At 51.0% G+C, this 24,180-nt stretch overlaps 1 protein-coding gene across 1 annotated transcript in view; it reads left to right on the top strand.

The window, feature by feature from the left end:
- PLEKHA6 (pleckstrin homology domain containing A6) overlaps window positions 1–24,180 on the top strand; it is a 136,520-nt gene that overhangs the window by 71,868 nt on the left and 40,472 nt on the right. The window contains exons 4-5 of the mRNA XM_088016841.1: window positions 19,949–20,029; window positions 20,700–20,814. Of these exons, the coding sequence (XP_087872967.1) occupies window positions 19,949–20,029; window positions 20,700–20,814 (196 nt within the window). The remainder of the gene's footprint in view (window positions 1–19,948; window positions 20,030–20,699; window positions 20,815–24,180) is intronic.

The following is a 24,180-nucleotide window of genomic DNA, read 5'->3' on the forward strand; positions in this document are numbered from 1 at the left end:
TCCTCCCAGGGTCTTCCATGCTTCACCCTCATCCCCACGCAAGCCTGTGTGTGCTTTGGGGCTTCTCGGGTGTCTGTTTATAGTTAGAAAATTGCCCTATTTCAGACCTGCCTTTGTCACAGAAGGACCATCTTGGCTAAACCTGACTGGTGCTTGACCTTTGGCCACCCTGCCGTTGGCTGGCCTTTGCTTTAGCACCTTCAATGAATAATCTGTTGGTTCATGTTCCTTCTTGTGCTATGGGTCCTCCCTAGCTGAACCCAATGGGGACAAGGCTCCTGATGAGAAATTAGCCCGAGAGAGGGGCTTTCGGTCCAGTGGGCTCCAAGGGGCAAGCACTTGCCCGCATTTTCTTGCTGGATGGGTACAGTGCAAGCACTAGAACTTGGGTCTTTTCCGTTAACTCCTGCCCAATGACGTAGTCCCTGGAATTGACTTGCTTTTCAGCTTCCTAGTGTGATGTGACCCAGGAGAAAAATATCCATCTCCTAGTTCAAAGTATGCTAGGGGCAGGCCTCCCTCCCATCTGAGATTCTCAGATGTTGATTATTCTGGCTCCTAAGGATAGGGGGACAGATGACCACTGCAGATGATCACTTGGTCTGAGGTGCATAGTGGCTTAAAAGCATTACAGACTAGATTTAGGGATCGCTAAGTGCCATCTTTTTTTTTTTTTTGAAGATTTTATTTATTTGACAGAGAGAGAGAGAGAGAGACAGTGAGAGAGGGAACACAAGCAGGGGGAGTGGGAGAGGGAGAACAGGCTTCCCACCGAGCAGGGAGCCCGATGCGGGGCTCGATCCCAGGACCCCGGGACCACAACCCAAGCTGAAGGCAGACGCTCAATGACTGAGCCACCCAGGCGCCCCGCTAAGTGCCATCTTGATGAAGAACTTCTCTCGGAGCAATTATTAAGCACCCTTTCTTATGTATTAACATGCCAAGGGGCTTTACAGTCAAAATTAGGCCATTGCTTGCTATGAATGAACAGTGCAGGGCAGAGGCATCGATAAGCATGATTACTGGCATTTACTGATCATATACTCACTTGCCAACACCTCTCTTAAATTCTCTACTTGCATAATCTCATATAATCCTATGACAAGCCTATGAGGTAGATGCCTATATTATCCCTTTTCACAGATGGGGGAATAAAAGCACAGAGAGGTTGAGTTACTCGCCCAGAGCCCTCTTCAGTCAGTCGCTGGTCGAGCCAGGATTGTAACTGGGGCAGTCTGACTCCAGAGCCAAAAATCTCAAGACCAATGCAGATTCAACTCAGTAAAAATAAACTAGAGGATTAGTTTGTAGGATGATGCATGAGAAGGGAATTTCAAGTTGCACAACTAACATGAAGTGGGAAGAGAGCCGGCTTTGGACTGTGTCCTGGGCTGTAATCCCGGCTCTCCTACTTCCTAAGCCTGTAGCTCCAGGCTACTTACCTGACCTCTCAGGTTCCTGCTCCTTAGGCAGGATCGCAGTACCAACCCCGGGAAGTGAAGCAGAGAATGTGCTTGGGTAGGTGTTAATTTCCTTTTCTTTTCAGTACCAGTTGTCAAGTCTTCCTGGGGAGGGTGAGGAGTAACGTGGGAATTCAAAATTAATTCTTGTTTCGGGAGGAAAATGTCCAGCCAGTCCTCCAATACCTGATCTTTTGGACAAGCCTTTCTGCCAACCCCATTTCCTACTGTTCCCTCTTGGGACTGCCCAGAATCGGAGGAGAGCCGGACCAGAGCACGGGGTGCCGGGGGTGGGGGGGAGCGGAGGGGGGGGCGCTTCATGCAGCTCTCAGGCAGCTTTTATCCTTGGGGCCCTTCTTTCTGCATCATCCTTTTTTTTTTTCTTTTTTAAAAACAAGGATACTCTCTTGCATAACCACAGTACAAATGAATAGATTTAGGGAACTTAACATTGATGCAGGACTAGTATCTAATATACAGTCCACATTTAAATTTTGCCAGGCATCCTAATAAAGTCATTAGAATCCAAATCCAGGACCATGTCTCTTTACTCCCCTCTAATCTAGAAGAATTCCTCAGCTTTTTTGTTTGTTTGTTTGTTTGTTATTCATGTCTTAAGGTTTTTTGAAGAGTGCAGGGACTCTCCCTAGCCCTTTCTGGGCCTTGTCCAGTCTTCCCAGCTCCCTCCCAGAACCCCCCAGCCTCATCCTGGAACAGGGCTGACTAAGGTAAGGGATGGGAGTCCCCTTGTAGGTGCAACATTGAAGGGGTGTCAAAATACTCAATTATCAAGAGCAATATTTAAAAAAAAAAAATCAAAATTAGTGCCCCAGTTTCATGAAGAACACAGTATCAACAGTTTTAAGTAAAGACAGCATCAAGAGCCGTACTGCTCAGACAACAGGGAAATTTAGTAATACCGATCCGGTTTCTATTTAAAACATGTCATTTTTATCATGGATTTTTTTTTCATTTTTATTTTGAAAAATATTCCATGAATAAAATATTAATCCATCCCGATCACTGAGTTTTTGGATGCCACTTACATTTCGCGCCCCCTTGCCCTGCAGGGTAGGTTTCTCCCTCCCGTCATCCTGTCCTCAGAACAAGGGAGAGAGAGAGAGAGAGAGAGAGGTGGGGCTCACAGGCAGCCGTGGTTCTTGAGCCCTGGCCGCAGCAGCAGAGGAGGGAGAGGAGGGGTACGGAGGCCTGGAGCCCAGCCGGGTGACTGGCCTGGAGCCCTCTAACAGCTTCCAGCTGCTTCCACACCCACTAGACTTCCTGCCTTGGGAGTGGTGTTTGGTTGTCCCCCTTCTCGTCAAACGTGTGATCTAATTAGGTCCTTGGATCCTCTCATCTCTAACAGTCTCCTCTCTCTTAACACTGCATGGCTCCCTTTAGTTGATCCTCTTCTGACCCTACATCTGCTGCTGTTTTCATCCATCCTGGGAGCCCCTTCCGGGTCTGTAACTGGCCACTGTTCGATAGCAGGCGCCCGGGGCAGGGTGAGTACCCCGACACCGGTCCACGTTCCACAGTCTGGCAGCGGAGCCTGGGCGGTTGGACACAGGCGGGGTGTCAGCCCCACCACGGACAGGTCTTGTGGCAAAAGGAAAGAGCTGCGGACCCAGGGTCTAGCCTTCCCTCCCATACGGCAGGTGGGTCATCTTGGCCAAGACTCTTTACCTCCTGGAACTTCAGGGTTTTTGTTAAAATAGGAGGTGGTGATATTTGTCGGCCTACCTCATCGGACCGTAAAAGAACCAAATGAGTTAATGATGAGAATCATCAAGGGTTATACTTAATATTTTCCCTTCTATCATAAGACAAATAATCCTTTATTTTTATAGAGACCATATTCAGGTCTGCCACATTCTTTTTTTTCTTTTTTTCTCTCTCTGCCACATTATTTGACCTGACCCCATGAGAGGTGTGCAGGCTGATTCAGGGCCCATGCTCCTCCCTGCCTTGAACCAGCATTTCTGTCAGACTAAAGCGGGTCACTAGCAAAGCTGGAGCCCCTGCCTCTCCCACAACCCACTGGCCTATATTCCACCACAATGTCAACAGAACGGGTAGGACCCAGGAGTAGCCGTTGGGTTGGTTTGTTTTGTTTTAATATTTCAAATGGAAGTTTTTCTCCTTTATTGAGGTATAATTAACTTAAGATAAACTGCCTCATCTATTTAAAGGATAAAATTTGATGTGTTTTGTGAAACTACGAGCACCATTAAGATAATGTGCCTGTGTGCATCACCCCCTGGTTTCTTCCTGCCTCTCGGAAATCCCTCCCTCTGCCCCCCCCACCTCTGATCTGCTGTCACTATAGATTGGTTTGCATTTTTTAATTTCATATAATGGAATCGTACAGTATACATTTTTTATTTGAGGGGTCTGGCTTCTTTCACTCAGCATAATTATTTTGAGATGCATCCGTGCTGTTGTGTATATCAATAATTCATTTATTTCTGTTGCCAAGTCCTATCCCATCATATGGATGTAACACATACATTGTATTCACCTGTTCGTGGACATTCGGGTTTTTTTGTAGTATGGGGCTGTGACAAGCAAGCTGCTGTGAACATTTGTGAACAAGTCTTTGTGTGGACATATGCTTTCATTTCTTTGAAAGGGTAAATACCTAGGAAGCAATGGATTGTATGATAACTATATGTTTAATTTTTTAAGAAACTGCTAAACTTTTCCAAAGTGGATGTACCATTTACATCCTTACCAGCAGTGGATGCGTTCCAATTCACCTACATTCTTGTCAACACTTGGTATGATTAGTCTTAATTTTAACTATTCCAGTGGGTGTGTGTAGTGTTATTTCATTGTAGATTCAATTTGTATTTCCCTAATGACTAATGATGTTGAGCATCTTTTCATGTACTTTATTTGACAATGTGTATCTTCTTTGGTGGAGTGTCTGTTTAAATCTTTTGCTCATATATTTTTTTATTGTGTTGTTTGCCGTCTTCATGTTTAGTTGTAAAAGTTTTTTATACATCCTAGATAAAAATCTTATGTCAGTTATATATCTCACAAATATGTCCCCTTGGTTTATGGCTTACCATTTCCTTTTTGTCACAGCATCTTTTGAAGAGCGGTTTGTTATTTTGGTGAAGTCCAATTTATTGATCAGTTCTTTAAAGTTGGTGAATTTTGTGTCTTGTTTAAGAAGTCTGCCAAGCCAAAAATCACGAAGATTTTTTTCTCCTATGTTTTCTTCTAGAGATCTTATAGTTGTGGCTCTCAGATTTAGATCTTTGTCTATTTTGAATTAATTTTTTATGGTAGGGTCAGAGGGCTTGTTTTTGGGTTTATTTTGTGTTTGGTATATGGATCTCTGCTTTTTCCGGCAACCTATATTAAGAAGGTGGTCATTCCTTCACTGAATTGCCTTTATATTGTTTTGGCAAACCAAATGACCATATATGCATAGGTTTATTCCTCGATTCTCTGTTCTGTTCCATTTATCTATACATGGATCTTTATGCCAATACCACATTGTCTTGGTTACTATAGATTTATAAGTCGTGAAGTCAGAGAGTCTAAGACTTCTAACTCTGTACTTTTTTTTCTAAAAGATTTTACTTTTAAGTAATCTCTGCACCCAATGTGGGGCTCAGACTCACAACCCCAAGGTCAAGAAATCACATGCTCTACAGAGCCGGCCAGGCACCCCTAACTTTGTACTTCCTTTTGGAAGTTTTTTAGTTATTAGAGGTCCCTTGCATTTCCCTTTGAATTTCAGAATCAGCTTACCAATGTTTACAAAGAACTTATAAGGATTGTGTTGAATCTATAGAAAAATATGGAGAGAATTGATAATCTTAGCAATATGGAGTCTTCTGACCCAAGCAAACAGTATATATCTTCTCTTATTTATATTCTATTTAATTTCTCTCAGCAGTGTCTTATAATTTTTAGTATATAGGTCTCGCACATCTTTTGTCAAATATATTCCTTAATGTTTCATGCTTTTAGTGCTATTGTAAGTAGTTTTTTTTTTAAAACACTACTGTTCATTGTTTGCTGCTGGTATATAGAGGTACAGCTGATTTTTCTATATGGACCTTGTATACTGAGCCCCTCCCCCCCTTTTAAGAACTCAATTTAACAGAGCAGGAGCCTGGAAATACTGAGGTGCTGGGCATTTGCATGATATGATAAGCATTTAAAGTGGCATCAGCATCTTTCCCTGTTTTAAGTCAGTAAGTCATTCCAGTAGCAGCCCTGCAGCCTGGCTGTGAAAGGGTACAGGAGGGGGTGGTGTGGTGAATCTGACCCTCCACAGGCAGTGCTCTCCTAGATTTCTGGGGCTATTCTTAAGGCCGGACTAAGTGGGAAAGCAGTGCAGCCCCTTTAAGAGACTAGGGACAACCAGCCATCAGGCCACTGCGAAGGCAGCCCGGGAGATAAGATAAGGCCCCCGGGCTGATTTACGCCAGGGTCCTGAGCCACGGTGGCTGGGCTGCTGATAGACAAACAGGAACCAGGGGTGATAAGGAGGAGGTGCCAGCTCCTAGACCCAGGCTGGCAAGGGGTGGAGCAACCAGCTCACCCACTAGGACCTGAAAGGAGAAGGGGGTATTAATGGTGGGTGTGCCGGGGGAGGGCACTTGCATTCTCCTGTGTATCCTAGAGATTTACAATCATGTTTTTAAAACCCTAATAGACTATACTAAAGACCTTCCATGTAGTAAATGTTCAATAAATATGTTGGTTGAGTTTTTTATGTTCTCTCTACTGATATCTTTATGCTCTAGTACGATGCTCTGATAAGCATCCTAAGGTTTTGAGACTACCTGGTTTCTTGCTCAAACTAGAAAAATCCTGGCAAGGACTTCCTCCGAAAAGCCCGGAACTGCTCATTTGCACATATCTGCATAGATTTGCATGTGTCCTACATGTAGATACTTTTATGCTGGATTTAGATTTCCCCAAATCAGAAGCCTATTTTTAAAAGGGATAAAGAGGGGATTTGTCTCTACTTATTCTTGCCCACCTTTCATCTGCATCCTCTAAAGATGCAAAAAAAAAAAAAAAAAAAACCCAAAAAACAAAACAACATTTTCTGCAGCTCGGACACATAAAGAAGACCACCTGTGGCTGGCATCGTTAATGTAGATACAAGCAACCCTTTGCCCGTCAAGGTGTTTCCTTTCTTGGTTTCTCTTCCAATTCCTGGTTCCACTCTCCAAAGTCCTGAGTGAGGCAGGGAGTCCTGAAGGCAAAGAAACCCTCTAGCTAGACAGCTTGGAGCGGAAATGCCCAGAAGCCTTCAAGGATTGTGCACTGTTACCTGGACAGAGAAGCTGGAGGCTCGGGCATCCACCTGAAAGCCCCTCCCCGCCGTCTCCCATCCCAGGGCTAGGGATGTGCGGACTACCTTTGTCTGTTCTCCCTCCTCCAGGAGTAAATAAAAATATCATCCCCTCCCCCAGATCCCGGCTCCTCTATTGGCCTGCTAGGCAAATATTTCATAATGTGGGCTCATCCAATTGGGCACCATGCCAGAGCCAAGCGCCTCAGGTTGTGAGTGTGCTCCAATCAGGCGGGGCAGCCTGGGTGGGACTAGAGGGCTCTCGCTCTCCACATGGGAGGCCGGTGTTACTCAGGTGGATGGCATCACGGTGGGAGTTGCCGCTTTGCCCAGGACTGGGAAGAGGGGACAGGGCTGTCCATCAGCCAGCTGGAGGCAACCCAGCGCCGAAGGGGTTAAGGCCAGTCCGCCAGTGTGGCTGTTAATGATTGCTACCCACCAGGGACCTGGTAAGTATTAAAGGAAACCTTTTCCCTATTCCTGAGTGTGAAAGGAGTCAAGGCAAGAGCACTTGCAGGGGGACGGCGGAGAAGAGCCGGGGAGTGAGTGGCTATCTGTCGGCCGACTGTTTGGGTGGCTCAGGAACAGGTACGGGACCTAGATACACCCATCCCATCAGCTGGAGCAGGCTTTTGTTGCAACCGGATATAAATTCTCAGCTTGGGGCCAGATTTCGGATCATGCTGTTTATTAGAAGGAAATGCGGAGGGTTGTTTTAGTGCAAGGGGGTGAACCACTTGGCACAGAAGCTGGAGCTACAAACCATTGTCTGCCCTGCCGCTGAGACAATGGTTTTGTGTGGCCACCCTGCATGCACACAAGCTGGAGCAGCTGCTCTTCCTCCCTCTCTGAGCCATTGTCTCCAGAGAGGGGCTTGGGAGCTCTGGGCAGAAGCGCCATCGGCCTCTTGTGGGCCGATTTCCCGGGACCGGGCAAGAGGGAAGGCAGAGAGGGCCGAGCCAAAGAGGCTGGGATAGCTGTGGCTTGCCTTTCATTCTTTTTACTTAGAGTCAGGTGTGGAGAGGTGCAAGGTAGGACGGAACCGATGGGAGGCGGTGCACGGAGTTGGCAGTAGGAGGGAGTGGGGAGGCGGCTCTGGAGTCCTTAAGAAGACAAAGTTTGTCATTTGGGAGCCAGACAGTCCAGAAAAAGAGGACCAATCTTTTGGGCTCAGGTGTCTCTCGTTCCCTTTCTCTCAACTTCCTATTCAGGTCCCTCCTTCCCTCAGCCTCCAAAACACGAGTGCTCTTTGACCCAGGCACCTCCTGACAAGTCAGACGCACGCCCGGAATGTGCACCAGAGATCCTGGGTTTTTGTTTTTGTTTTTTTTTTAAGATTTTTATTATTTATTTATTTATTTATTTGAGAGAGAGAGAGAGAGAGAGAGAGAGAGAGCAGGGGGGGGAGGGTCAGAGGGAGAAGCAGACTCCCCGCTGAGCAGGGAGCCCGATGCGGGACTCATCCCGGGACTCCAGGATCATGACCTGAGCCGAAGGCAGTCGCTTAACCAACTGAGCCACCCAGGCGCCCTACTGGGTTTTGTTGGAGGGGCACATGGACTTTTTTCAGCTGATGGTGGGGTCTGTGTGTGTGTGTGTGTGTGTACTCACACATGCACATGTGACAAAAAAAAAAATGAAAGCCTGATCTGTTTCCAAAGCAGAAATGTTGACTTGACCCCCACTTGGCCGGGAACGCTTTGGTCCCCTGCCTCTTTCTTGGGAGGGGAAAATGTTCGATGACATAATGATGATGTTAGGTGACCCTGGAAGGGTCTGTTGGGTAGGAACAGAGAGCTCCCTGTGCCCATCTCGGAGGCAGATTTGAGAGATAAGGCAAATCCAACCCCCTGGTGGCTGCCTCTGGCTGGGCTGCCCACAGGCAAACAGAAACCAGGCACAATACAGGGGAGGGGCCAGGCCCTGGACCCAGCAGGGCCAGATCAAAAGCAGCCAAGTTTCTGGGCATGTGAGCCAAGAAAGGGGGGAAGTACAAATGGGAGGAGCGGGCCACTTGTTGTGTTCTGTCCTGCACTGAGACAGGGAGCCACGAATGGGCACTGGCCCCCTTCCGTGCTCACACTGCCCGTGGAGCAGCACGGCCCAAGTGGCACTCCCAGGCAGGGCGGGCTTCCTGGGCACGCACTCTGAGCAGGTGCCCCGCACGCTCAGAGGGGCTTGCTTTAGTGCTCTGCTGTCGCCATCCTGACATTCTGAATTTTTGAACAAGGGGCCACGTATTTGTATTTTGCACGGGGTGCTGTGAATTATGTAGGTTGTGCTATCCCCGGGCCCAGCCAGGAGTTGCAACCGCAGCATAGTTGCTCACATGCTCCAGCAGGTGTAGGTGGACTCACCTGTTACTCAGGTCTCACTTACCAAGACTGGCTCCTGTCCTGGCCAGGACCAGCACAGCATCCTTCTCCCTCCCCTCCTCTCCACTCCCCTCCTGAAAGCATTCTGTTCCTCCTTGTTGCAGCTTCTGCCTAGTCTTCCTTAGGGGCTACTGCATGGCAGGGGGACAGGGATGGGGACAGCAGTGTCCCTTACCTGATTCCCTCCTTCCTGTTTCCCTCTTCCCTTTCCTCCACCCGCCTCCTCTTTCCCTTACCTGGGCTCTAGGCTGGGGTCTAGGTTTAGGAGTGCCTCTCCCCTTCCTCAGAGATCTTCCTCCCTTCCCTGAGCCTGGGTGATTAATGAATGCACTCTGGCACCTGCTGCATGTGCTGTTTGCTTAGGAACAGACTGTTTCCCTGCGATTACCACAGGCTCCAGGTCTGGGTGATAGGGCGGGGGTGGGGAGGTACAGGGGAAGGAAGACTCCCACGCCCACTCACTGTCCCTGGTGGCAGTCCTTCTGGCTTTTCCCTGCGTGCTGCTCTTCCTGCTCTAGACCAGAGGACCCTGCAGACCCTGCAGACAGCCTCTTTCCTCTTCTTCCAGCTGGCCTCTGCCAGAGGTTGGCCAATCCTAGAAGGAAAAGGAAGGCAGGGGAGGAACAGGTCCCCCATTCTCCCCTCTTTACCACCTCCCCTCTTCCCATCAGCGGGAGCTGCCGTGTAAATTTCCCTCCAGTGCCTCCCCAAGCCTGCCCCCAACAGGGCTGTCAGTAACAATATTTTCAAACCTTGAAGGGGAGTCTTGATGCCTATGATTTTAAAATGATGGATTATCCAAATTAATTTTGATGGGGCTTTGAAACGTATCATTTGACTTAAAATTTTTTAACTCTGTTGTTGGTGGCCGCAGAGGCCCTTCTTCTTGGTTTAGCTGAGGACTAGAGGGGCACCTGTATCCCCTGAGGACCCTGAGCACAAATCAGCTGGTGGACAAACTGCATTGGAGGTAAATGTTTCAGAGGGTCAAAAAATATTAGAGCTGGAAAGCAGCTTGCAGAACCTCCAGCCCCGTGCTGTCCAGTAGACTAGACTGTTCCACAACAGTGGGACATGCTAGAACTGTCCTGTCTGATGTGGTCGCCCTAGTTACTGTGCCCATTGAGCCACACAGCGAGATGTGACTAGCTGAGGAACTGAAATTTTAATTTTATTTCATTGCCATGAATTAAAATGTAAATCGCCACCCATGACTAATGGCTGCTGAATCGGATGGCACCGCTCTGGAAGAACACTACTTGTTTTATGTGATTCCTTTATTTTATTAATAAATATAACCTCAGCTATTTGCTGAAAAATTCTTATGTGCCAGGCATTTTCCTCTGTGCTTTAAATTTGTGATCTTGTTTAACCCAGCAACTCCGGTATCTGTCCGTGTTACAGATGGGGAAACTGAGACCCAGAAAGGTAAAGTGATCGGTACTGGTCAGCCACAGAGACTCCGGACTCCAACACCACTGCTCGTACCCTTTTCCTTAAGGCTAATCCACACGCTGTCCATTCTTTGTCTCCGTGTGACAACTGTCTTCAACAGTTCTCCAAGTCCTTTCCCTTCCAGACCTCACCTTTCCTCCCTGGGATGACAGAGCAGCTCGCTACCGTTGTCCTCGGTCCACAGCGGGGGAAGACGGCAATGACCTTCCCTAGGTCCAGCCGTTTTCTGGCTGGTTCCACTGGTCGCCTGTGTTCCCAGGCTCCCTTTGGATCCTCCCTACAGCAGACAGCAATCTGGGGAGATTCCTCTGCCCTCAGAGCCCTTGGCAAGCTCCCCAAGTACATGGCAAGTTCCAGGCTCCTCACTCCTGGTAGAAGGAGGTGTTCAGAATTTCCCACAATCCATCTGTGTTCCCCGCCCCCCGCCCCGGCCCCGGGGCAGCTTAGGGGCAGTACTAACACTAGAGCTTTGCCATCCCACCCGCCTGTGTCCCCCTCGCTCATGTGACTCCCTGAGGTAGGGGGGCTCCTTCCCCCAGAAGCAGTTGTCCAGGCTCCTGCTCTTCTGCTCCCATTGATTTAGTGCTCTCCTCATCCCCAGACAAAGCCCCTGCTTCGTAGACTCTTATCAGAGTCGGCTGGCCACTTGGGAGGGGGAGGGAGAGGAGGGGCCGCAGAGCAGATGGAACCTGCCTTCACATCCCCCCAGCAAGAGGGATTGGAAGCTGAGCCCTCCTGCCTCTCTCACTCACAATCCAAATATCCCGAAGCACAGTGGCACATGTCTGCTCCTCCCGCCGCGGGGGGGGACCACAGGCCTGCCTCGGCAACCACCCCATCCAACAGCCCTCTGCTCCTGCCGAGTGTCAGGTGTGGGCCCAGGAGGAGCAACAGAGAAGGCCCAGGCGGTAAGCAGCCCTTCCATAGCTCTGCACCTAGACAGACTAACGTTTATGGGTCCCGAGGCCTATAGCCCATGGGGTTCCGAGTGAGAGCGTTTGTGGCTTTCATCCTCATGTTCTTGGAGCTGGTGTCTACCCTCTGAATCATGCAGCAATTTCCCTCTTCTTTCCTGGAGACAAGGAACTCAGGGTGGACAAATAGCAGGAACTTTGGCTTCTCTCTCCTGTGGCTGTAGTTGGAGCGATGGACCTCAGCTTCCCTGACTGGGAAGTGGGCCTTGCCTTCCTCCCAGTGTGAGGACCAGACCACGGGAGCTTAACTTCTTCCCCTTGTTCCATACCCCTTTGTCCACCTGTATTGTCTACTTTGGAAGGCATACTTATGCCCATGGTTTCATTGTGAAAGCGAGGAAGCTGAGGTGCCAAACAACTTGACCCTCACAAATCGCTGGACTGGGAGCTGAGAAGGCATTCGTAGCTTTTGAGGGTGTGGAAGGCAGGACGTCAGCCTGGTTGCATTGCTTTCTGAGCACTTACTTTGCAGAATTCTTTCCCGTGGGGCGGGCTGGGCTGGGTTGGGTGGGGTGAGACTGCTCTCTGAGGGGCACCAGAGCCAAATCTGCTGTGCTCGGAACAAGGACAGCTGGTTCCAGTGACCTTGCAGAGGCCCAGAAGCAGACAGCTGGGCCGCCTCAGCTTCTGAAGGGTAGAAGTTTGGGATTCAGCTCAGAGCTGGGAGAGGGGGTAATTCATTATTGCCCTGTCCCTTTGCCTCTTGGGACCCTTGCTGACTGTCGGGAGAAGGCCACTTGGGGGCCGAGGGAGGAGACTGGGGCCTTCCCCTGCCCTCATCTAACTTAGCTGGGGCCACTCAGCAGAGGAGAGGAGGAAAAGGTAGAGCCAGGAATTTAGTCCTTCCTTCATTTCCTTCCCCTCAGCAGGGAGCAGAACCAAAGCCTGAGGGCCAGGAAGGCAAGGCGCCCCAGGGAGCTGGGTTGCCCCAGTTCTCCCTAGTTGGGTCCAGGGTGTGAGACGGGAAAAGCCCCCGTGACCACTTCTGGGCCCCAGAGTCACAGATCTTAACACTTGCAAGGGCCATTGGTGCTCTGAGAGTTCAGGCATGGCCGTGCCAGGAATGACATTCGTCAACCAGAAAGGGCGCCAGCCTGGCCTCTCGGAGGGCCCTGTGGTATCTCCGGATGTCCATGAGGTGGGGGGGCCTGGACGCTGGCCAAGAGGTGGGGCGGAGGGCGCTGGAGAGGCCTGGTGCAACAGCTCTTCACCAACCAATAAGAAGAATTTCAGCATTTTAATAACTGGCATGGTTATGCCGAATACCTGTCCTGGTTATCTTCATTTTGCAGAAGGCAAATGGAATTCCATCAAGTAAAATAGTTTGAAGACAAGCTAATCCAAGCTGGGGTATGGGAGCAGCATGAAGAGTCCCCGTGACGTTGCCCTGAGTGATAGTCACTGTCCCCCCCATGCCCCCACACGCATACACACACACTATGAAGGGTGACCCAGACTACAGAGTACACAACCTGCCTACCCTGCTGTCTGAGGCTACTTTCCAGGCCCAGGGCAGGGGCTAGGGGATGATACAGTAAGAGACCAGGGAAGGACACGGGGTTGCGGGGTGGGGGGAAACCCAGGTCTTGCCCCTGGATTTGTGATTTCCATCCCTTGGCTACTGAGCCAGCTCATTGGCTTCCTATCTGAGGTGGGGGCCGAGCTCTGGGTGAACGTCCCCCAGCATTCCATAACTGGCCAGAAAGGAAGGTAAGGAAAATGACTTGGGACCCTTTGGGGTGGGGCTGGGGGTTGTGAGGACAGGCAGAGTGAGGCAGGAAAGGGGGCGGCCTGAGCCTTACCTCCTGGACGCTCAGCCTAGTGGCCTGGCATTTTAGGACATCCCAAGCTTGCTTGGGGGGGAACACCCTATTCTCGACGTGTTGGGAATTACTGTGGCATGGGAGGGGGGAGGGTGCAAGGGCGGAGAGGAGAGGAGAGAAGTAGTGCAAGTGTGAGACTGGCAGCTGGGTCCCCAGAGCCCGCACAACTGGTACTTTGCTCTGTTGGCGGCACAGGGAAAAGAGAGGCCACCGCGTGGAGGGGCTCCTTTCCCCCTGCAGATATTGAGGGGGGTCACCAGGGCCTGACCTCCTCTGGCCTCTTCTTGTGTGGCAGCACTAGGCAGGAGGACAGAGGGACTTGGGTGGGGGGGCGGGGGAGAAGTTGGCTAGGGCGGTGAATTTTTCCCTGGGAATGACCAGGAGCGCTCCCGGAATCACGCACGCGCGCACGGTTGGAAATGTCAGCCGAGCTGGTTCTCACTGGGACAGAATGCTGGAGCAGATAAAGCTCCCTGAAACTAATGATGCGATCCAGAGGGGGTGGGGGGGGCAGGAGCCAAAGTTCTCCTACCTTCCCCTCCTCCATCAGCAGCAGCCGTCCCTGGAGTGCGGACAGTCCCGCTTGGAATCTGCTGGCTGGGGAGGAGAAGGAGGGAGTGTGAGGGCTGGGCCACGGACAGCTCAGCCCAGGTCCTCTCTCCCTGTAATGAGCTGTGATGCCAGAAGCCAGAGCGCTCTCAGGACGGGGAAGGCTCGCCAGGGCTAATTCTCTGTCAGCAGATTCTCAGGAGCCATGGAAATGAAGCAGCTTGGTGTCCGCTGATAACCAGGAGGCCCAGAGGGTGGAAGGAGTTGAGCGTATTTTTCTAGTCATTCCATATTGATCACGGTGGGAGCTCCGGGTGTGCGGCCTGGGTGTGTGGATGTACGCGTGTGTATATGTGCGCGTGCGTGGGCCTGCCAGGGGTTGTGAAGACTCGGGCTGAATTTGCTGCTTTTGTGTTTTGTTTTGTTTTGTTTTGTTTTGTTTTGAATATGCTGCTTTTGACTGCGTTGTGCCAGGGAACCCTCCAGATAGAGGCTGATTCTTGGGGAGTGTGTTTGGAGACAAATCAGCACTTGGTGGGCTCTGTGCTGAGGCTGTCGCTAGGACCTAGAGGCTGAGAGTGTCTGGAAGGAGGAAAGCTTGAACTAGACGGGGAGAGTTAACTAGATGGAGAGATGCTTGCGAAGTGGAGAGGATTGGCCTCTGTTCTTTGTAATTTACTGGTCTTGGCACTTCTGGAATGCGGGCCCCCTGCACGTGCATCCCCCACCCCGTATATCGCCTTCTTACCCCGTATACCGCCTTCTTAGGCCTGACACGGTATGGTTTCATTTTCTAGCTCCTGCACCTGGCATAGTTCTTGATTTGTTTTTAAGCAAAATAGTCATAGCCATTATCTCTTACGCATAAAACATTGCAGCTAGGAGCGCCTGGGTGGCTCAAAGGTTAAGCATCTGCCTTCGGCTCAGGTCATGATCTCAGGGTCCTGGGATCGAGCCCCCACTTTGGGCTCCCTGCTCAGTGGGGAGCCTGCTTCTCCCCCTGCTTGTGTTCTCTCTCTGTCTCTGTCAAATAAATAAATAAAATCTTTAAAAAGAAAGAAAAAAGAAAAGAAAGTTTACAGCTATTATTTCATAGAATTAGAAGGTACCTCATTTGCTCATGAGAAAATGAAGAGCCAACGAAGTCAGGTCACACTGCTAATTCATGCTAGGTCTTGGACTGAAAGCCTGGTCTTGCCAAATCTCTTTTTACTGATGGCACTGCCATTGGGGCCACCTTCATAGGTCCAGCGGATACGGTGACCACCTAGTAGGCGACCCAGGACTTTCGGGATGTCCCTGCTCCAACACAAAATCTCCTTTACTGCTTGAGATGCTACCCCTCTTTGGGTGGAATCCAGGAGGTCCTTTTGGAGATGAATTTGTAACCCTTTGTCCCTGAGAAATGGAAGCCTTTGACAATCCCCCCCCCCCAAAAAAAAAGGAAAGAAGAGAGGAAAAAAAAACTAGTTATCTAGCCTTGTTTTCCTTTTTAACTGTTGTGGGCCTGGGAAGTTCTTCCTGATGTCTAACCTAAAATGAAAATCTATCATGCTGTGCAGTTTAGTGGTGAAGGAAAAGGAACCCAGCTAGACATTCGGTGTGCCTGAACCCTGAGGGTTTCCGAGCGCTCACCAAGCAGGGGAAACCCCTGAGCCTTCATTCCCTACCCCCTTGTGCTGGCTTCACTGGGCGCGGGAGAAGTAATTTAACTTACAACTTAAGCAAAGCCTGTGGGAGGCCCCTGAGCTCAGCTTGAAGAGAAAGGGGATATTTTTGCCTTCTAGAGGAAGAAAACTCATTTTCCCAATGCACCCCCACCCCCTCCTCCTGTGCAGATGAGCTTAATTTTCTTCCCCTCTTAATGAAGATGGATCAAAGCCAAGCTATATATTCAAGGGGGAGCCAGGCAGGGGAGCTGAGTGAGGGGGGGGAGGGGGCAGAAACAGAGCTTCTCTCATGGAGAGGAAGTAATTAATTTTAAGAGAGAGCAAAGATAGGGAAGCTCTTGGTAATAGAGTGTCGGACTCCAAATGCAGGTGGCTAAAAATTAAGTCAGAGCATGGAGAGTTTCTTTTGTTTGCTCATTCATTCACTCCTTGATTCAACAAATATTTATTAGGCACCCACTGTGCACAGGCAGAGACCTCAAGCTGGCATCAGGAGAGGGCCCAGATCTTCATAACCATAGCAGGGCTCAAGTAATTGGACTGGGACAGGGAGAGGTTGGATCTGGCAACCGAAGCCTCTTGTCACCATTTGCCGAAGTACCACGAAATGGTTGAATGTATCAACCGTTTGGATTTAGGATTCATTGCTTTGTTGACCCCAGCTGCATCCAACCAGCTTGTCCCATCACGGGTTAGGTAATAATGTTGTCCATTTGCTTTTCCATTCACTGATTGCACTGTTCTCTGACTGAGTTCTGACCTCAAGCCAAAAAATTAGATTAGCCCTTCTCCTTTCATTGTCTGTTGTGATATAACAACGGACTATGAAGACAACAGACTGCTTAGTGCTGCAATAAGGAACCACGTTGATCAGAAAGGATTCTGTCATCCAAAGACAGAAATGGAATGATACAGAAAGCCGGAGGGACTGAAATTTGACATCAAAAAAAGCACATCTCGGCAGCAGAAGGTAACAGTGGGTCTGGAGCCTCCCTTGCTAGAACCCTTTATTAGCAGCCAGGGCACTTAATGAGATTGATTTGCAGAGTGAGCTGGCCTGGAGGCAGGGGGATGGCAGACATGACCTTCAGAAGGCACTTGCAGTCCCAGGACCCTAAGACATGGAGGGCATCAGGAAAAAGGGAGATCTGACCATCTTCGGCCCCCGGAGAGTTTGGGGAACTTCGCTGCGATGCAAACCTCCTTGCCCCTGAGCAGATCTGACAGTCGCCAGCTGGGATTTATCATATGGCATCTGGGAAGAGTTTCAGAAGTAAACACATGGTGACCCCCTCTGAGCCTTGTGAGCCGCCCTCTTCCTCGTGAGCTTCAAGAGGACACTTTCGTTCAAGTTCACCTGAGCAAAGAATCCAGGACCTTGCCACCAGCTCTGGCTCCATGACACCCACGCCCATGGGCTCCACGTGCCCCTCAGCTGGACCCCGGGCAGAGGGCCCACCAGCTGGGGCTGTGTCTTAAGGGAGTGTGCTGGGGACGCCGCACAGAAGCCCTGTTCACTGAGCCCCAGCTACACAGAAGTCTGGGCAGGCTAGGAGGCGTGGGGAAAGTTAATCTCAGCTTCTAGGCAGCGGCACGAGTCTGGAGCCTCATGGAACCCTTGTGCCCACGTGATCAGAAGGGTCTCTGAGAAGCACGTGGATTGCAGCCCAGGGCCCTGCATGCCGGGCTGGGGGTCGGGAGGCAGGCAAGACTGCTGTCCTGCAGGTTGGGCTGGCTGAGTGTCTGCCGTGCAGATGGGAATGCAGCCCCAGACTGCTCCGCCCGCCAGGCTACTCTGTGTCCTCAGCTCCGAGAGGTCGGGCTACCTGGAAGTTGTACACCTGCTCCGCTCACGCCTGCCTCCCCGTGTCAGCATTTTCTCCCCGGGGATCTGAACGGGGACGATATCATCCCTGCTCCCTTATTCTGCCTCCGGCACTCAGACGGCAGCCTTGGGGCTGGATGCTAGGAAGCCACGGGCCCCCCTGGGGCACCTGGGCACCCCCTACCACCACCCGGGGAGAGCCCCTCCCCCTCCCCCAGCCCCGGAGCCAGCCGTGCCTGCCGCGTGCCCTGGGCTCGGCACCAGCCCCGGGGACTGGAGGACTTACTTCTCAGAGGGATGGTAAGAGCAGGGTGGCTGGCAGGTCCTCTGAGGCTGCCGAACAGGGAACAGAGCTGCCAAAAGGATGCTGAAGTTTCGGGCTGATCGCCGGGTCAGGTAGGGAGCTCTCCTATGGACTGCGAGCTGAGTTCAGTGAGCAGGCTGATTGGCAGCTCATCGGGCGGGGGGCTCAGAGGGGGCGCCGTGCCAGCCCTGACCTGGAGAAGGAAGAGGAGTTAGGTCAACGGCTGCTGCATTGCAGTGCTTGTGAAGGGGAAGCTATTTTGAAGTGGGTAGTGCTGGGATGGGGAGAGGACGTCATTTGTAGGTGTTGCTGGGTAGGAGAGTCTGGGGCAGGGAAAAACTCGCTGTACCTTGAGAGACCGGTGCCGGCTGACAGCAGGCTGTGTGTGTGCTTCTGTGTGTGTGTCTGTCTGTCTGTCTGTACCAGTGCTTGCTGGGAAGGTTCCAGCAGTTAGCACGGGGAACATGTAGTGCAGAAGGGGGGCTGGGGGAGGGGGCGTGGGATGTGGGGAGCAGGCGCTCTGTGCCACTGGAAAAAAGCAGAGATGTTGGCACCTTGAGGACCTTATTTTCATAGACTGCTCACCCCCTGGCCCCAGATGGGGGAGAGACAGGGATGGGGGTGACTGGAAACAGCTACCCTTCCTTGCAAAGTTCCCCTGCAATTAAGTTGAGAGCATCCCTGTTGGAGGGAGGAGGGAATAAAGTTTGAGAAGTGGGGGAGCAGGTGAGCAACGTGTTGGAGTTGCAACCCAGGCCTGGCAGACACTGGCCAGGTTTAGGGTCCTGGCCGGCAAGCCGGAGCTGCCAAACCCAGGTTTCCATAGACTGTGGGCACTGCCCCGCTAGGCTTCTATCTGCCACAAGCCTTCGGATTTGATCTGAACATGGCTGGTTTGGAAGCTGAAAAAACACCCTTTGATATTATCCTTAGCTTCAACAGACAGCCCAGGGCTTGGGATTCCTGGACTTTTGAAAGGGGGCAACAAAAGGTTACTCGCTCTTGGAGCTGAAGGGACCAACCTAGGCTCTCTTTCCTCGGGTACCAGCTGATCTGCCCCTTGCCAAGCAACCCTGGCTGTTCATTTTAAGGATGCTCAAGTGGCCTGGTGTTAGGACCCCCAAGCTTGGTATGGCCTCAGCACACTCTGTCCAGGTGCCTGCTTCTTGGGGTGGACTGAGCCTGTCTCACAGTATCTCTCAAGAGGGATGGGTGAAGAGGACCTTAAAACTCATCCAGCCCCCCACTGGCTGAATGCTTGAAGTCTATAACATTTTTGCCAAGTGGTCCCCTGCTTGCAGAATCCACCTCAAGTGGCTGCCATTTGTGGCTTAGACCCATGGCACCAGCGCCCCCCCCCCCAAGTTCTATGTGCTACCTTCCTCCCCTCTCTCCCCACAGAGTCACCGGGAAGCTAGCCTGACGTTCAGCCCAGCCAGAGGGCCATGGCAGGACTTCCCAAAGGAGCGTCCATGGCTCTGCTCCCCATCTGCCTCTGCACAGACCCTGCTTCCTGGCAGGCTGTCCTCCCCACAACCCACCCCACTCCCAGGCCACAGCAGTCCTTAATTAGATCTGACTGTTGAGCCGGCACTAACCTCAACGCCTGAAGCCCCTGACGCCTCAGCCACATCTCAGCCCCTTAGACGCAGAAAACCTGGACTCCCGAGTGTAAGTGGGTCCCAGCCCAAGCTCAGGAATGGAGTTTCTTGATCTCTGGTTTCACTTAAAGAAAGAGATGGTACATAAAACAGGAGAGGAAGGAGTCCAAGGTCACAAGAGAATTTTTTCAGCAGATAATGAGTGAGCAGTTTTTATGTGGAACACTCGCCGGAGCTGTTCCTAGGAGAGAACCTGCCACACACGAAGTCTTGGCCCCCACCCACATACACACCCAGGGTCCCCACTGAAGGGCTTAAGTGGGGCTTATTTCCAGCCTCGGGGATCTCCATAAGTAGTTAGCACTGACTAGTAAAAGTTGTCTCCCACCCCCCACCTGCCTGAACCTGCTTTTTCTACCGCCCAGCCCTCCCTGCTGCCTCCCCAGACCCCACAGAGGACAGAGGGACCATCTTCTATGTGGTCACCCCTCCCCATCACTGCCCAGAGCCCGCCCACCCTTTGGCTTGTGTCTCTGCCTTCTCCATCTTTATCACAGCTTCTGTCTGTTCTTTGCCCCCACAGCCACAATGAACGACAGAACACGTTTCTACACCCAGTGACTGGCCAGGTCCCAGAAGAAAACAACAAATTTAACTTGAAAACGTACGTCTGCCTCCCCCCCCCCAGCCCCCGCTGGCTGCTTGGCCTTTCCAACCCCCTCACCCTCCCACCCCCACACTTTGCAGCTGAGAAGGGTAAGGGAATGTGTGGAGAGCAGAGGGACGTAGGGTCTCTAACCCCAGTCGTGAGGAATGGAAGCTTCTGAGGGCGTCGGTCTGACTTGACGCCCTCACCCACTTTTCCCAGCATCTCCAAGATCCCAGGCTGGTGCCTCCCCCAGGTTGAGCTGGAGGAGAGACACAGGTCTGAGGTGGGCCTATCCCCCAGGGGCCTTTGAGGGAAGTGCTGAGGGAAGCTGATAGAACCCTGAAAGCCAAATGCAAATTCCTCTCGCTGTGGATCTTGGCTCAGTGCAAGAAAGAAAGGGGAAGAAAAAGATAATTAAATGACTCCCATAGTCCACTGAGCCATTGTGTCTTCTCAATTAGAAGGAAAAGGAGTTCCAGAGTCCTAAGGTCTAGGTTTTTTACATAAATTTATAGGAAAGAAAGAGGAGACTGTCCAAGATTACTGGCATGTGGTCTCAGAAGAGCAGAGGGAGCAGCTGAAGTGATCTCAGTGGGTGGCAGGGTGGGGAATACGGATAGGGCTTTTCCATTCTTCTTGGGTTTTGACTAGTCTCTTTCTTCTCTTTTGGTCAATCTGAAATCAGATCGGCCTTGGACATGTCCAGTAAAGCAGGTGGAAAACGCCCGGCTATCACCAACAGTGACATATCCAACCACAACATGGTGTCCGAGGTCCCCCCAGAGCGGCCCAGCGTCCGGGTAAGTCTAGCCCCCAAGGCCAGCTGTCAGGCGGGAATCCTAGGAAACATATGAGCCTGTCCAGCTGTCTTCACAGGCTCCACAGAGCAGGCGAGGTGAGGCAAGAGGAGTGGAGAGTGGGAAGGGAAGAGGGGTCAGACCAGAACCTTGTAGAAGACTGATCTCTAGACCAGGGCTTCTCAACCTCGGCACTATTAGCATTTGGGGCCAGATAGTTCTTTGTGACGTGGGACTGACTGTCCTTTCACTGTAGGATGTTGAGCAGCATCCTCTGCCTTTACCCATTAGGTGCCAGTAGCACCCGCCCTGTGACAACCAGTGTCTCTAAACATTGTTCAATGTCCCCTGTGGGGCAAAAGTGCCCCCTCCCCGCCCATGGAGAACCACTGATCTAGGGGGACAGCAAAAGAGGAATAATTCGTAAGGGATATGGCAATCAAGAGCTCAGAAAGGAAGGAGCACCTCAGGAGGAAGAAGTAATCCAGAGAAGAATGTGGCATAGAGGTCGAGTATGATAAGGGCTGAATGTGTCCCTGGGTTCAGAACTGGAGACCCTGACCAGTGGTGGGCTGAGGGCAGAAGGCAAGCCGGAGAGGGCTAAAGAGGAAATGGGCGGGGAGACAGAGAGACGATGACGAGTCGGGACTAGTCTTCTAAGAAACTAGACAGTAAGTGGTGGTATAGTCATACAATGGAGCGCTCTCCAAAAATTAAACTGGACTAGAGCTATATGTATTAACAAGGATAAATCTTGAATATGTAATGTTGAGTAAGAAACAAGTTGCCGAATATGAAAGATGTGATATCATGTATGCCAAACGGCCTACATGAAAGCAATACGACATATGTACAGGTAAATTTGCGGTACGACCATGTAGCCATGGACAGGCAGACTAGTTCTGGGTCAGCGATTGCCTCTAGGAAAGAAGAAATGAGACTGAAGAGTGGCTCAAGGGGAGTTTCAGTTCTATTTGTCATGTTTTATCAGAGGAAAAAACCCAGCACATGGTGGTGATTTATTCTCTACTTTTCTGAAATATTTGTAATATTGGAAAATATATATTTGTAAAGAAACTTGACTGTGAGGGGGAATGTGGGACAGGGGACCGAAGCTAGACAATATGCAAGATGGCGGGAGGTCTTCTTGGTCCATTTCATTTTGCTTCAAGATGTGCAAGCAGGAGGGAAATGGCCCAGTAGATAGGTTCAGGAGGAAGGGGACAGCTGTGAGTCTCATTTCCGTGGAGACAGGAGAAGTCAGATGCAGAGCTGCTGTTAGCCTGCATAGGGAAGGGGAACTCCTCCTGAGCTGCAGAAAAAAAGGTATGTGAGGCTTGGAGGTGCGGGTCTAGGAAGTTAAAGACATTCCCATCTGATAGCCTCACCTTCTACAGGGAAGTAGGAGGTAGGGTTTTCTGCAGAGAGGAGTGGGATGGCTAGAGAGGCATTGGGGCTTGAGAATATGCCCAGGGTTTGGAGAACAGGACCAGAGATCAACAAGGGGCATGTGAAATATTGCGTGATAACATTGAAGGGTCATCTGAGGTCATAGACTTGACTCTGAGTGGCTCCAGTCCACAGATGTGTGTGGTTTTCCTCCAGCACCGCTCCTAGGCTGGCTGGGAAAGCAGGGAAGGTAGATGGTTGGATTAGCCTAAGGTGGGGCTAATGGCAGGAGGAAGCCGTGGCAGAAAGTTAAGGGGGCGAGGCATGGAGGGGTAAGCTGTGGGAGCAGCTTCTAGCCTGCAGAGCAGAGGTGAAGCTGTGGCAGATGACCAACCGAGGAGGAAGGGAAGGATTTGGGGAGTTGCTTATTCTTCGGGTGGTTGGGTGACTTCCACAGGTGCCTCATCTCAGCCTTTGTATGTGGATTTTTACTAGTAAAGTTTAGAAAATAATTGTATTCCCCAGTTTGGGGTGTGCTTTATGATAAAGCCCAATTTCTTCTTTCCTTCCTTCTGCAAGTATGTACGAAGTGCTTATTGTAGACAGATACCTTGCTGGGCTCTGGTGATGAACAGACCAACAAGACTCAACTTCCTCCCTACAAAGAGCTCAGAGTCTGGAGAAGGAGCTGGAAGGCCAACTGCCCCATTGCAGTGTGACAAACTTTAGACCGCACAAATGGACAGAGAAGAGGGACAGCTCACACTGTACCAGGGGGTCCGGGAGATTTTGTGGAGTTGGGGGCCCTGCCCTGGGCTTAAAGGATGAGTTGGGATTTGTCAGGGGACAAGGGAGATGGGGCTCCCCACATCTCCTATGGGAGAGCAAGGTGAGCAAAGGCAGGGGCATGGCAGAGGACCACCAGGGGTCTGGCGAGGGACCTGTCCGGTAGAGGGGCATGGGCCCGGCAAACCCTACAGACCTGTCCCTGGGTGCTGTGCTAAGGAACTGAATTCCCTTCTAAGCGATGAGAGGTAGTAAGAAATGTTAAGAGAGCATCGTGATGGCACTGTGTTTTAGAAAGGTAACCTTACTTCGTGGTAGAGGGTGCACAGCAAGAGGATATGAGGGCCTGAGGGGAAAGAACAGATCTGAGAACCATTAGGAACATAGACCCATCTGCCCTGCGCAAATGTCATATAAGGAGCGGAGGACGGAGGGAACCGTGTGAGGCAGTTCAGAGTTCAGGTCTGGGCAACCGGGTGGATTGCAGTACCATGTGCCAGGTGAGAAATACAGAGCATCGGGCTTGGTTAGAAAGAGGATGAGTCTGGCTTTGCACTTATTTAATCCTGGTTGGACAACCAGTTACAAAATGGGCTGAGGCTAGGAGACAGCTCTTAGATATGGATTAGAGAGTTTTCAGAGTACTGCTGGTAGCCGAGGCAACGGGTATAGATGAGCTACACAATGTAGAACAAGACAAACAAGAATTTGAAGTCTGGTTGAGGTCCACCAAGAGAGTAAAGGTGGAGATTGAGAAGGAGCGGCCACAGATGGAGGAAAGAAGAGTTTCCAAAAGAAGAGCTTCCTAAAGAAGAGTTTCAGGAAGGACAGAAATGTCAGTGTTATCCAGTGTATTAAAATGGCCAAGGACTGAGCAGCTTTAATTCAATGACATTGCAATTGCCACTTGAGGAAAGAGGTGGAGGGGGGTTAGGAGTAAACGTGAGGAGCAACCTCAGGACTCTTCCCAGGAGCCTATTCCTGCGGAGGAAGGGAGGGAGAAGGGGGAAGGTGTTACCTGAGGGCCGGCAGGGGACTGGCAGGGGATGTAGGGTTGGGGGGGGGCTGTTCCGGTGGGTGTGGCCACGTGAGAGAGAGGGAGAGCTGGTGAGGGGGAGAGACGGACAGAGACAGACTGATGCTTTAAGATGGCGAGAACTGAGCATGTTTGCTCAGGAGAAGCAGCTAGTGGAG

The sequence above is a fragment of the Eumetopias jubatus genome, unplaced genomic scaffold (genome assembly GCF_037043125.1).
Source record: "Eumetopias jubatus isolate StellerSeaLion01/CBP00866 unplaced genomic scaffold, mEumJub1_p1.0 scaffold_12, whole genome shotgun sequence".
Lineage (NCBI taxonomy): Eukaryota > Metazoa > Chordata > Mammalia > Carnivora > Otariidae > Eumetopias > Eumetopias jubatus.